Source organism: Tetrao urogallus (assembly GCF_951394365.1).
Source record: "Tetrao urogallus genome assembly, chromosome: Z".
NCBI lineage: Eukaryota > Metazoa > Chordata > Aves > Galliformes > Phasianidae > Tetrao > Tetrao urogallus.
In genome coordinates this window covers 74,533,797-74,546,131 of record NC_136816.1, presented here as the reverse complement: position 1 = coordinate 74,546,131, position 12,335 = coordinate 74,533,797, and the positions used below count along the sequence as shown (strand labels likewise).

At 60.7% G+C, this 12,335-nt stretch overlaps 2 protein-coding genes across 2 annotated transcripts in view; both read right to left on the bottom strand.

The window, feature by feature from the left end:
- Positions 1-6,667: 6,667 nt before the first annotated feature.
- RAX (retina and anterior neural fold homeobox) lies at positions 6,668-8,250 on the bottom strand (the record flags this gene model as incomplete). Its single annotated transcript, XM_079548410.1, has 3 exons — positions 7,830-8,250; positions 7,489-7,736; positions 6,668-7,120 (listed from the first exon to the last, which is right to left on the bottom strand). The coding sequence occupies exons 1-3, from the start codon at positions 8,098-8,100 to the stop codon at positions 6,668-6,670; spliced, it is 972 nt and encodes a 323-aa protein (XP_079404536.1). The 5' UTR covers positions 8,101-8,250.
- Positions 8,251-8,304: 54 nt separating this feature from the next.
- Positions 8,305-12,335, bottom strand: part of CPLX4 (complexin 4) — a gene marked incomplete at both ends in the record, with an annotated part of 28,875 nt that continues 24,844 nt past the window's right edge. Inside the window, 2 exons of the mRNA XM_079548339.1 lie at positions 8,305-8,524; positions 9,711-9,730. Coding sequence (XP_079404465.1) covers positions 8,305-8,524; positions 9,711-9,730 — 240 coding nt within the window. The remainder of the gene's footprint in view (positions 8,525-9,710; positions 9,731-12,335) is intronic.

Here is a 12,335-nt window from a genome sequence, read left to right as displayed (position 1 = left end):
GCCTGTTTTCCCAGTCCTTTCCCAGCTGGTTAGTCCTTCCCGCCCTCCTCCTTCAGTTTTTCCCTCCTGGAGGATGGGGTTCTCTTCCCCCATTTAAGATCATTGGTTTCCAACAGTTGGAAGGGACCAGCAGGTCCCACTGCCTGCAGTGCACCGGAGCACCCACAGCTCCATCAGGTGCTCAGTGCCCCATCCAGCATGACCTTGGGATGGGGCACCACCACCTTTCTGGGCACTCAGGTTCCTCACCGCCCTCAATGTGAACGACTTTTTCGACCTAAATCTCCACTCTTTAAGCTTGAAGCCATTTCCCCTTGTTCTATCACCACAGACCCTGCTGAAGTGTCTGCCCCCTTCTTTCCTGCAGCTCCCTTTTAGACACTCACAGGCTGCTCTCAGGTCTCCCTGGAGCCTTCTCTTCTCCCTGCTCTCAGCCTGTCCTCACAGGGGAAGTGTTCCATCTCTGGCACCACTTCTGCAGCCCTCCTCTGGATGCGCTCTGTCAGGCCCACGTCTCTCCTGCGCTGAGCACTCCCCATCTGGACACGGGACTCCAGGTGAGGTCTCACAGCTCAGGGCAGAGGGGCGCATCCCCCCCTCGCCCTGCCGGCCATGCTGCTGCAGATGCAGCACAGGACACGGTTGGCTTTCTGGGCTGTGAGGTGACACTGCTGGCTCGTATCCAGCTGTCATCCAGCAGCGCCTCGCGTCCTTTTTGGCAGGGCTGTGCTCCATCCTTACATCCCCCAGCTTGTACTGAGGGTGCAGGTTGCCACGGCCCAGGTGCACTCCTTGCATTTGGCTTTGTAGAACCTCATGCAGCTCTCACGTGCGCTGCTCAGGTCTCTCTGGATAGCATCCTGTCACCCTTGGGCCTGCCAAATGCACCAAAGCTTGGTGTCATCCACAAACTGCTGTGGGTGCGCTCAGTTTCTCTGCCTGTAGGATGGCACTGGTGGTGATGCGACAGGGAGGGAAAAAGCAGAGGTGTGCCCATGGCGGCTGTGTGGCTGCAGGACCACAAGGCGCCGAAGATCTGGGGCTGCCCACCATGCAGGCCGTGCTGCATCCTCTGTGCTCCCTGTGCTCCCTCCCATACCAGCAGCCCGAGCTGCAGCTCTGCCTCCTCCTCCTAAGGCCATCCAAATCCCTGCTGCCCATCACTGCTCTCCCCTAACTGCCCTGACCTGATCATTTTAACCTCTTTTCTACACAGCACCAAACATTTCAGGGCTTTATGTCACCGTTCTTAGTGCGGCAGGAACTTTGTATGCCAAAGGGCTGGCGTGTCGGCCAACATTCACATCACACATTAGCAAAATAGAGAAGGCACGATGTTTGTTCTACCAGAAAGCCCAGCAGTGCTGTCAGGATGGCAGCAGCCCCACTCTAATCCTCCCCAGCTTCTGGTTCTGTCCCCCCACACGTGCAGGCAGGTGACACGAGCTCCCGCATAGCCCAAAAGGCTTTATTTTGGGGGATGAAACAAACGCAGAGGTGGGTTTGGTCCCCAGGTCCTGTGCCTGCCCTCCCCCCATAGGTGGAAAGGGCACAGCTCAGCCAGGACCCCAGCACAGTGCCCCCCCAGCACAGCCAGCACCCAGTGCGCCCTCCTGCCTGAACCCAGCACCATCACAAGGGGCTGCATCTTTCGATAGCTCCATTTACAGCTGTTTTATGGGTGCGACTTTTCCTCGGAGCTCTGGGTAGCCGCAGGGGTCGGCAGCAGGGGCTGGCAGCGCCGTCCTGCTGATGGAATTGAAGCAAAAGGAGAAAGAGCTCCGGCAGAAATGGCCGCGCTAAGAGCCTTAGCGCAGTCAGAGCAAAGAAGTGGTTAAGGATCTAGATGATTTAATCCAGTTTTAAGAAAAGGTTTTACAGTGAGCAATTAGATGCTGGTTAAGGAATTAATCACTAATGGGTCATTAACTCTGACTGCTATTGTACAGTTAACAAGCCGAGGCAGGATTATTAGACTCAGCACCCAATTAAGGAGGAGAAGATATTTACAACAAACGGAACAAACGGGATTTTAAAATGGAACGGGACAGTCGGAAAGCGCAGGAAGACAGAAAACCAGGCGGGGTGCGGGTGCGTTTGTGCTCAGCCTTTTATTGGCTCCGAAAACATTTACCTTTCCACGTTCAGGGGGGCTGAAGTGCTAACACCGTCACTTTCCTCGGAGGACGCGTCCGCACACAGGGGCCGATAATCCGGCGCAGGGTTCAGGCGGTCCGCAGGTAACAAAAGAACTGCTCCGTACGTCCGCGGAAGAGTCCCGTCGCCACAACCCGGCGAGGCACGCCGTCTTTCGCCTGCAGGTTTTGGATAAAGAGCTTGAAGAGAAGCGAACGGGAGTCCGCAACGCTCCGCCGTGCCGAGCAGAACTCCGCGGGTCCTCCTGGCGGCCGTGCGGGATGCGGGAGGCAGCGGGATGCAGGCGGGCAGGGGGATGGTGTCAAAAGGTTGGCGAGCATCCCTGGACCCCAGGGAGCATCCCCGGACCCGGGGAGCACCCCCCAGACCAAGGGGTGCTGCTTGATGACCGCAAGCAACAAGTGCTGCAGGAGGTATTCCATCCAGGTGATGCACACGAGCAAGAGCTTCCGAAACAGAGGGATCCCAGTGATTAGCTGCACCCGCTCTGTGCACACCAAGGGGCTTGGGGGGGTCGGGACTCTGCTGCGAAGGAGGCTGCGGAGGGATGCTTAGGAACTGCTGTCTGAGGTGAAAGAGCTCCCTGAAGTGAAGCTGAGCGGAGCTGACATGCTTGCTCCTGACAGGGCTCTTAAAGATATGCACAGATTGTGAAAATATAATTAGAAGCCAGCCTTTGTCTGGCCACAACGAGTGGGAAATGGTGAAAGGAAAGGCCTCCCGGCCGGCATTGAATCGTCCCTGGGACACAATAAGGGCGCTTGTGCATCCTTCTCCTTTCCCTAATGAGAAATGTTAATTGCCACAACCTCCAGAGTGTGCAGAGTGCCCCGTGCCCAGCGGAGGAGAAGGGCGGTTTCATTACAGCTTCTCAGCCCCATTACGGGCAGTAACGGAGATAATGGAAAAAAAAGGGATGCTGCAGTTATAGCTGAGGTGGCTCAGGAAGGGTGCTGTGCAGCAGGGAGTGATCACGGCCCTGCACCCTGACGGCACTCGGCCCCACAGCACTCAGCCCCACGACGCTCAGCCCTGCAGCGCTCAGCCCTACAGTTCTCAGCTCCACAGCCCTCAGCCCGACAGCGTTCAGCCCCGCAGCACTCAGCCCCACAGCTCTCAGCCCCACAGCTCTCAGCCCTGCAGCTCTCAGAACCACAGCTCTCAGCCCCGCAGCTCTCAGCCACACACCACTCGGTCCCACAGCTCTCAGTCCTGCAGTTCTCAGCCCCACAGCACTCAGCCCCACAGCTCTCAGCCCCGCAGTTCTCAGCCCCGCAGCTCTCAGCCCTGCAGCTCTCAGAACCGCAGCTCTCAGCCCCGCAGCTCTCAGCCACACACCACTCGGTCCCACAGCTCTCAGTCCTGCAGTTCTCAGCCCCACAGCTCTCAACCCCACCATTCTCAGCCCCGCAGTTCTCAGTCCTGCAGCTCTCAGCCCCGCAGCTCTCAGCCCCGCAGCTCTCAGCCCCGCAGCACTCGGCCCCGCAGCTATCAGCCCCATAGCACTCAGTCCGGCAGCTCTCAGAACCACAGCTCTCAGTCCTGCAGTTCTCAGCCCCACAGCTCTCAGTCCTGCAGTTCTCAGTCCTGCAGCTGTGAGTCCTGCAGTTCTCAGCCCCATAGCACTCAGTCCCGCAGCTCTCAGCCCCATAGTACTCAGCCTCGCAGCTCTCAACCCCATAGCACTCAGTCCCACAGCTCTCAGTCCTGCAGCTCTCAGCCCCGCAGCTCAGCCCCACAGCACACAGCCCCGCAGTTCTCAGCCCCGCAGCTCTCAGCCACGCAGTTCTCAGCCCCATAGCACTCAGTCCCACAGCTCTCAGCCCCACAGCTCTCAGTCCTGCAGCTCTCAGCCCCACAGCTCTCAGCCCCGCAGCTCTCAGCCACACACCACTCGGTCCCACAGCTCTCAGTCCTGCAGTTCTCAGCCCCACAGCACTCAGCCCCACAGCTCTCAGCCCCACCGTTCTCAGCCCCACAGTTCTCAGTCCTGCAGCACTCGGTCCCACAGCTCTCAGTCCTGCAGTTCTCAGCCCCACAGCACTCAGCCCCACAGCTCTCAGCCTCACCGTTCTCAGCCCCACAGCTCTCAGCCCCGCAGCTCTCAGCCCCGCAGCACTCAGCCCCGCAGCTATCAGCCCCATAGCACTCAGTCCGGCAGCTCTCAGAACCACAGCTCTCAGTCCGGCAGCTCTCAGCCCCACAGCTCTCAGTCCTGCAGTTCTCAGTCCTGCAGCTGTGAGTCCTGCAGTTCTCAGCCCCATAGCACTCAGTCCCGCAGCTCTCAGCCCCATAGTACTCAGCCTCGCAGCTCTCAACCCCATAGCACTCAGTCCCACAGCTCTCAGTCCTGCAGCTCTCAGCCCCGCAGCTCAGCCCCACAGCACACAGCCCCGCAGTTCTCAGCCCCGCAGCTCTCAGCCACGCAGTTCTCAGCCCCATAGCACTCAGTCCCACAGCTCTCAGCCCCACAGCTCTCAGTCCTGCAGCTCTCAGCCCCACAGCTCTCAGCCCCGCAGCTCTCAGCCACACACCACTCGGTCCCACAGCTCTCAGTCCTGCAGTTCTCAGCCCCACAGCACTCAGCCCCACAGCTCTCAGCCCCACCGTTCTCAGCCCCACAGTTCTCAGTCCTGCAGCACTCGGTCCCACAGCTCTCAGTCCTGCAGTTCTCAGCCCCACAGCACTCAGCCCCACAGCTCTCAGCCTCACCGTTCTCAGCCCCACAGCTCTCAGCCCCGCAGCTCTCAGCCCCGCAGCACTCAGCCCCGCAGCTATCAGCCCCATAGCACTCAGTCCGGCAGCTCTCAGAACCACAGCTCTCAGTCCGGCAGCTCTCAGCCCCACAGCTCTCAGTCCTGCAGTTCTCAGTCCTGCAGCTGTGAGTCCTGCAGTTCTCAGCCCCATAGCACTCAGTCCCGCAGCTCTCAGCCCCATAGTACTCAGCCTCGCAGCTCTCAACCCCATAGCACTCAGTCCCACAGCTCTCAGTCCTGCAGCTCTCAGCCCCGCAGCTCAGCCCCACAGCACACAGCCCCGCAGTTCTCAGCCCCGCAGCTCTCAGCCACGCAGTTCTCAGCCCCATAGCACTCAGTCCCACAGCTCTCAGCCCCACAGCTCTCAGTCCTGCAGCTCTCAGCCCCACAGCTCTCAGCCCCGCAGCTCTCAGCCACACACCACTCGGTCCCACAGCTCTCAGTCCTGCAGTTCTCAGCCCCACAGCACTCAGCCCCACAGCTCTCAGCCCCACCGTTCTCAGCCCCACAGTTCTCAGTCCTGCAGCTCTCAGCCCCACAGCTCTCAGCCCCGCAGCTCTCAGCCCCGCAGCACTCAGCCCCGCAGCTATCAGCCCCATAGCACTCAGTCCGGCAGCTCTCAGAACCGCAGCTCTCAGTCCTGCAGTTCTCAGCCCCACAGCTCTCAGTCCTGCAGTTCTCAGTCCTGCAGCTGTGAGTCCTGCAGTTCTCAGCCCCGCAGCTCTCAGCCCCGCAGCTCTCAGCCCCGCAGCTCTCAGCCCCGCAGCACTCAGCCCCGCAGTTCTCAGCCCCATAGCACTCAGTCTCGCAGCTCTCAGCCCCATAGTACTCAGCCTCGCAGCTCTCAACCCCACAGCTCTCAGCCCCACAGCTCTCAGTCCTGCAGCTCTCAGCCCCGCAGCTCTCAGCCTCACAGCACACAGCCCCGCAGTTCTCAGCCCCACAGCTCTCAGTCCTGCAGCTCTCAGCCCTGCAGCTCTCAGCCCCGCAGTTCTCAGCCCGACAGCGTTCAGTCCCGCAGCACTCAGCCCCACAGCTCTCAGCCCCACAGCACTCAGTCCCACAGCTCTCAGCCCCACAGCTCTCAGCCCCACATTGTTCAGATCACAGTTCTCAGCCCCGTAGCTCTCAGCCCCACAGCACAGCCATCCCCTTCCCTGTGCAGTCACCGGGGAGCACAGGGCTTGCAGGATCTGTCAGTCCTTTTCTCTGGGGTCAGTGTGGGCCAGAAGCACAGGGTGAGGTGGCAAAGGACATCTGGACCTCAGGCCACCCTGCAAAACTGTGCGAGGATGGCAAGCACCACTGGGCCACAACCCTGGCAGAGCTCCGTGGCAGCTGAGGGAGCACCACGGCCACACTGCGGGACAGGAGGACCCCAGGGGCTGGTAGCCCTGGCAGCCCCTTAGTGCACACACCCTGCAAGCCAGCGGTGCCACTGAATGGCACAAAAGCAGAGGACCCTTCCCGCACCCTGCGGGTCACAGCTCCCAGGCACTCCGTGCATCTCTTGCGCTCTACAGCAGCTTTTATTGCGATCTAAAGCATCCAGCCAACGAAGGAGAGTGGGAGAGCTTTTCCTAAACTACAGCGCAGGCCCAGCTCTGCGGGACACACGGCACAGGGGGTTCAGAGGACCACGAAACACAAAGTCGGGAGGCGGACGATGACGGCAACGGAGCGGGTCGGGGGCGTCCCACGGCCTCCCGGCAACCGGCGCTCTCAGCAGCTGCAACCCAGCGAAGGGAGGGAGCTCAGATGGTCTGCCAAGGCTTGCCGATGGACTGGATGTGCTCCTTGGCCTTCATGCGCAAGGCGGCGATGCTGGTGTTGCGTGGGTCCCCTTCGTCCAGGGGGAACTTGTCCACAAAGGCGGCTCCGCACTGGTAGGACGGCGGTGGCCCCATGGCTCCCAGGGGCTGCAGCGCGTGGGTCACGGCCGGAGAGTTCAGGAAGGGCGGTGGTGTGTAGCTGGCAGGCAGCCCCTGAGGAGGGGCCGCGAAGCCGGGCAGGCTCTGCAGGGCCGCGCCGCCGGGCACGGGCGGACCGAGCCACGTCTCCAGCGGCAGGCTGCTGCCCAGCGCACCCACCGGGGCCGCCTGCGGGGAGCGGCTGAAGGAGAGGATGGGAGAGTCCTGCAGCTTCATGGAGCTCACCTCCAGCTTCTCCTGCCGCCGCCACTTGGCCCGACGGTTCTGAAACCACACCTGCAAGCACAGCCGCGTTATTTGGAGCGGCGCGGCAACGGTGACCGCACAGCAGTGCCAGCCCCGCGGCTGAGCCGTCCTGCCTTCCCCGGCCGTCCGCCGTAGCGGCACGCAGCGCCCGGTAGGGACACGGGGGAGAAACGGCGGCGGCCGTGCCTGGGAGCCCTCAACCGAGGCCGCCCGGACGGAAAGCGGCCCGGCGGGTCTCCGCGGTTCATCCCGGCCGGGGACAGCCGGGACGGCGGCATCGACAGCCGCCGCCGCGAGTGCGCAGCGCCGGGCCGGGGCTTCCGGGGGATAGAACGCGGGGTCGAGCCGAGCCGAGCCGAACCGTGCGGGACCGCCGGCAGCCGAAGCGCGGGCGTTACCTGCACGCGGACCTCGGGCAGGTTGACCTTCATGGCCAGCTCCTCGCGGCTGTACACGTCGGGGTAGTGCGACTTCTCGAAGGCGCGCTCCAGCTCGTGGAGCTGGTAGGTGGTGAAAGTGGTGCGGTTCCGCCGGTGCTTCTTTTTGGGCTGCTCCTCGTCCGACGGTTTCCCGTCGCCGCCGCCGCCGCCGCCGCCGCCGCCGCCGCCGGGCAGCTCGGGGCTGGCGATGCCCGGGCAGTACGGCTCTGCGGGGAGAGACAGACGGGTGAGCGGCGGGGCGGCCGCCTCCGGGCCCTCCCCGGGGCGTGGGACACGCGTCCGCCGCCCGCCGCGCTCACCTTGGAAGCGGCCCTGGTGCTCGGCCGGCGGCGGCTCCGCGAGTCCCTTCGGGAGGCAGTGCCGCGGTCCCCGCTTGTCCGCCGCTTCTTTGGCGCTGCCGGCGCCGCCGTCGGGCTGGAAGGGGCCCAGGAGGCCGTCATCCTTGGTGAATCCCAGGATGGCCTCGATGCTGTGCACCCTCGACGGGTTCCCCCCGGGGCTGCGCGCCGCCGGAGCCGACAGAGAGAAAGCGCCTTCGGCCATGGCGAGCGGGGAGCCGGGAGGGTGCATGAGGCGGCCGGCCCGGGGCTGCGCGGGCGACACTGGCACGGCACTGCGCGGCGCGGCGGGCTGCCCTCCTCGGGGCGGGGGAGGAGTGCCGAGGGGCGGTGGGCGACTGAGGAGGCGAGGCCCCGCGCCGCTCCGGCCCGGCGGGGGAGGCAGGGCATCCCCAGAGCCCCGCCGGCGGAACCCGCCGGCCCCCCCCCCTCTACCCTACCGCCACGCCCCGCCGGCTCCGGGCGGCCCCGGGCGATGCCATTCGGGGCCCGCGGGGCGGGGCGGCCCCCGGCTGCCGATGGGGCTGGCCGAGGCACGGTAGCCGAACGCGACCCGCGGCTGCGGACCCGGAGGCGGCCGAGCGCCGTCGGAAACCGTCGTGGTACGGCAGACAGCGAGAACCGGCCCGGGAAGGGCGCTCCGCGATGGAGCTGCCCTGGAACGGGAGCACCGGGCTGTCTGGGTCAGGGGCCGGTGGGCAGTCGGCTCCGAGCCCCAGCCTGCGCCTGTCCCGTGAGTTTGGAAGGCACGTCGGCCTCGGGGCCGGTTTTGCCGTGGCACTGCCCGGTGGTTAAGCGCACAGAATAAAACGCACTGCGGGGAAAAAGCTGCTGCTGTCGGGGTGCTCCCTCTGAGTCTGACTGCCTTCGAAATCGTGTTTACAGACTGAGTGAAAATGGGCTTTGGAGGCGCTGCCCTCAGCCTTTCAGCTCTCTTCTTGAGGAAGGCTCGAGAGAACATTTATGGGAGCAGTTTCCAAGTTGCTGGTATTGCTTCCGATAGGAGAAGAGCTGGTTCTGCATCCCCGTACCCTGCGGAGGACGTGGGACTGGGGGTTAAGAGGGCAGAGCTGGCCCTTCAGGTCTGTGTCCTCCTCCCAGTTCGCAGCGTTTCCTTCTGCCCTTGCCCACACCTTTTTAAGGTTCGTGGGCTGATGTCCCAGAGTTTATTCCTTCCAGGACTGCTCAGCTTCTCCTAAGAGTTGCAGGTGAGGTTGTCCGTCACCAACTGCTGCTTGGAAGAGATGGGGAGGGGGGGGAGGTGTACAGAAACAGCTCAGCCATCCATTGGCAAGGAGGGAAGAGGCCAACAGAAGAAGCAAGACAAGGTTAGTGTGGCTTTTGTGCGCAATATAAAAAGCAAGTCAATACCATTGGAGGGGCATTGGAGGGTATTCAAAGCAATCAGCCAGGGGCCATTGTGTTCCTTTAATCTACATGTGTATTTCCCAAGAACTCTGTTAATGAAGATGAATGAACTGTGCAATGTCCCTAATTTCTTGTAATTCGGAGCTGGGTTTTTACGGCACTCGCAACCAGCGCAAAACATGTCTGGCTCTCCAGAAGATCTGGGCATGCTCGGGAGTTGTTGGTGTTTTTTTTGCCTGTCTTAGTGGGAAAGGAGACAGACAGCAAGGTGAGGTGAAGCGACATAGCCCTGCTGCAGACTCTGGGTTGGCAGTAAAGTTCCCATGAAGGGAACTGGGTCCTGGTGCAATTGCTTCCTCTTGAGCACCTGTCAAAGATGGCAGATGCAGGAACAAGACCATTTTTTGCTGTTAATCACAACGTGACATGCAGCAAAATACTTCCTCTCCCAAAGAGGTGTACGTATCCCCATACCTGCCCCCTATACCTCCTTCCTGCGGATGCAGAATGAAATCTGAAACGGGAATGATTTTGCTCCTGTTGATGCTTTTGAGAGAAGTGTATGGCGTGGAGCTTCAAGCCACGAAACCAGTGCATAAAATGTCGTGGGTTTTGCTTCCTTTCCTGTGGTCTTTTCTTTCTGTTGAATGGGAGTAATGAGATCAGCCTGCAGGTGGGTCCGTCGCTCTGCACACTGGTGATGTGCAGCAAGGATCACTGCCCTGAGCGATGGACAGCACAGCAAATCGTGGAGAGGAAGGTGGGAGCAAGGTGAAAAGGGGAGTGTTTGCTATCAGGAGCCTGTGCCCTGTTTGCTGATTGCTCTGTGTTACCCAATGAGCTCAGGCGTTGGGCTCACCTTGCTGATGTGCCCCTCCAGAGCAGGGGAGTGGAGGTTCATGCTGTAAGGCTGTATTAATGCAATCCTTCTTTACTTGTTTTCCAATTAGCCTAATTGAATTCAGATTGCTTAAAAGTGGGCACCAGAGACATTTATCTTGATGGGATGACGGCCTTGAGCTCTAGCGATCCTATTAACTGTAAGAACACAAATCCCAGGTAGGGCCCGACCAGCAGTAGCTCCCATGTGACCTAATGCTTTTAATCTGCTCCTCTGCACACACACACACACAGACAGGCATGCACACATGTGCACACATGCACACAGGTGCGCGCACATGCATACATGTGAGTTTGTGCACACGTGCACAGAACACAGACGTGCAGTGCCTGCCTGTCAGGAGAGGAAGTATTCTATGTCAGGATTTGGAGAAAGGCCTTTTATTACCCTTAGAATTGGAATCAGAGACCCATTAACTGGTTGGGATGGGCAAAGCCCTCTGTCCCTCCGGTTTCTCACTGCCCCAGCACTGTGCCCAGCCCCGTGCTGGGGGGCTTTGCAGGTCCCCATGGAGCAGCCCCCAGCTCCCAGTCCCAGCGCAGCTCCAGCACTGCCCAGCACAGCAGTGCTGCTGGGGGCAAGGGCTGCTGCTGAGCTCCAGGCTGTGCCCAGTCCACTGGGCAACACTGCAAAGACCTGTCTGTGTCTTCATCGTGTCATCCCTTCAGGTGTTTATATGCATGGGGTTGAGGCATGCATAAACGTGATGGTGTATTCGTATACATTGAGTTGGAGCAGTCAGTGTGCTGCCTGTCTGCTTTGCTGCCCCACTGTCTGACCCCCAGGGCTCTGCATGGCTCAGTGCTGAGCTCTGTGAATGCCTCCCCTGGGGAAATGCTGTACTGCTGCAGCTGATGGCTCTGCCCAGCTCGGGGGGCTCTGTGCCCCGAGCAGCATACTGGCTGCTGAGGGCTGCAGGAGGTGGGCATGCTGCTGCCCCTGCCGTTGCTGGGGTCCTCTGGCTTCACCCCCAAGCCAGCTGCTGCTACCTGCACGTCACTGGTGGTGTTAGGGTTACGGTTGCACTGCGCTGCATTGCACTGAATCACGCTGCATCTCATTTCATTGCATTGCATTGCATTGCATTTGTGTTAGGGTTAGGATTGCATTGCATTGCACTGGTTTTGGGTTAGGGTTAGTAGCACCTGGCAGTGCTGGTCTTGAGGTTTTGGTGACCACAGGCTGCAAGCTCCCACCACCCAGGGACACTACAGCCAGGATGCCGTCCAGCACCTCGTGTGACCTGACCCTGCCGTGCCTGGCTGAAGCTTTTTATGTCTCTGGCTCTAAAAATGGTGCCTAAGGCACTGTGGGCTCTGCCAGCAGCAGATCAGCTCAGCTGTGCCCAGTGCTGGGCCAGGCAGTGTCCCTCGCTGTGGGCAGGGGGCTCTCATCCCACCCATCCCATCCCCCAGCCGCCTCCAGCCCCCGCTGACCCGGACCGCATTTTGGAATCTCGTTAATCACTCGTTTGGCGTTTCTGACTGTACTTTCTTCTCTGACCCTTTAAACCACAAAAACGCTGATCCTGTATGTGCTTACGAACTTAATTAGCTCCTTTAAACCACCAGATGCTTTCAATAAGATTTTCAGGATGTCCCAGGCACATTTTAATTCAAAGGTCAAAAGTCTTAGGCCTGTTTACCGCGGCGTTTTATAGATAGGATAACTCAGCCTGAAAAGCAGCAGAACAGCACAGAAACACTTAATAACTTTATACAGATGCAGAGGGAGGTGGATGGATCCTTGCTAATCAGAGGCCAATGGAGCTGGGCTGGAAGGGGAGGAGGAGGAGAGGAGAGGAGAGGAGAGGAGAGGAGGAGAGGAGAGGAGAGGAGAGGAGAGGAGAGGAGAGGAGAGAGAGGAGAGGAGAGAGGAGAGGAGAGGAGAGGAGAGGAGAGGAGAGGAGAGGAGAGGAGAGGAGAGGAGAGGAGAGGAGAGGAGAGGAGAGGAGAGGAGAGGAGAGGAGGAGAGGAGAGGAGAGGAGAGGAGGGAGAGGAGAGGAGAGGAGGAGAGGAGAGGAGAGGAGAGGAGAGGAGAGGAGAGGAGAGGAGAGGAGAGGAGAGGAGAGGAGAGAGGAGAGGAGAGGAGAGGAGAGAGGAGAGGAGAGGAGAGGAGAGGAGAGGAGAGGGAGGGGAGGGGAGGGGAGGGGAGGGGAGGGGAGGGGAGGGGAGGGAGGGGAGGGGAGGGGAGGGGAG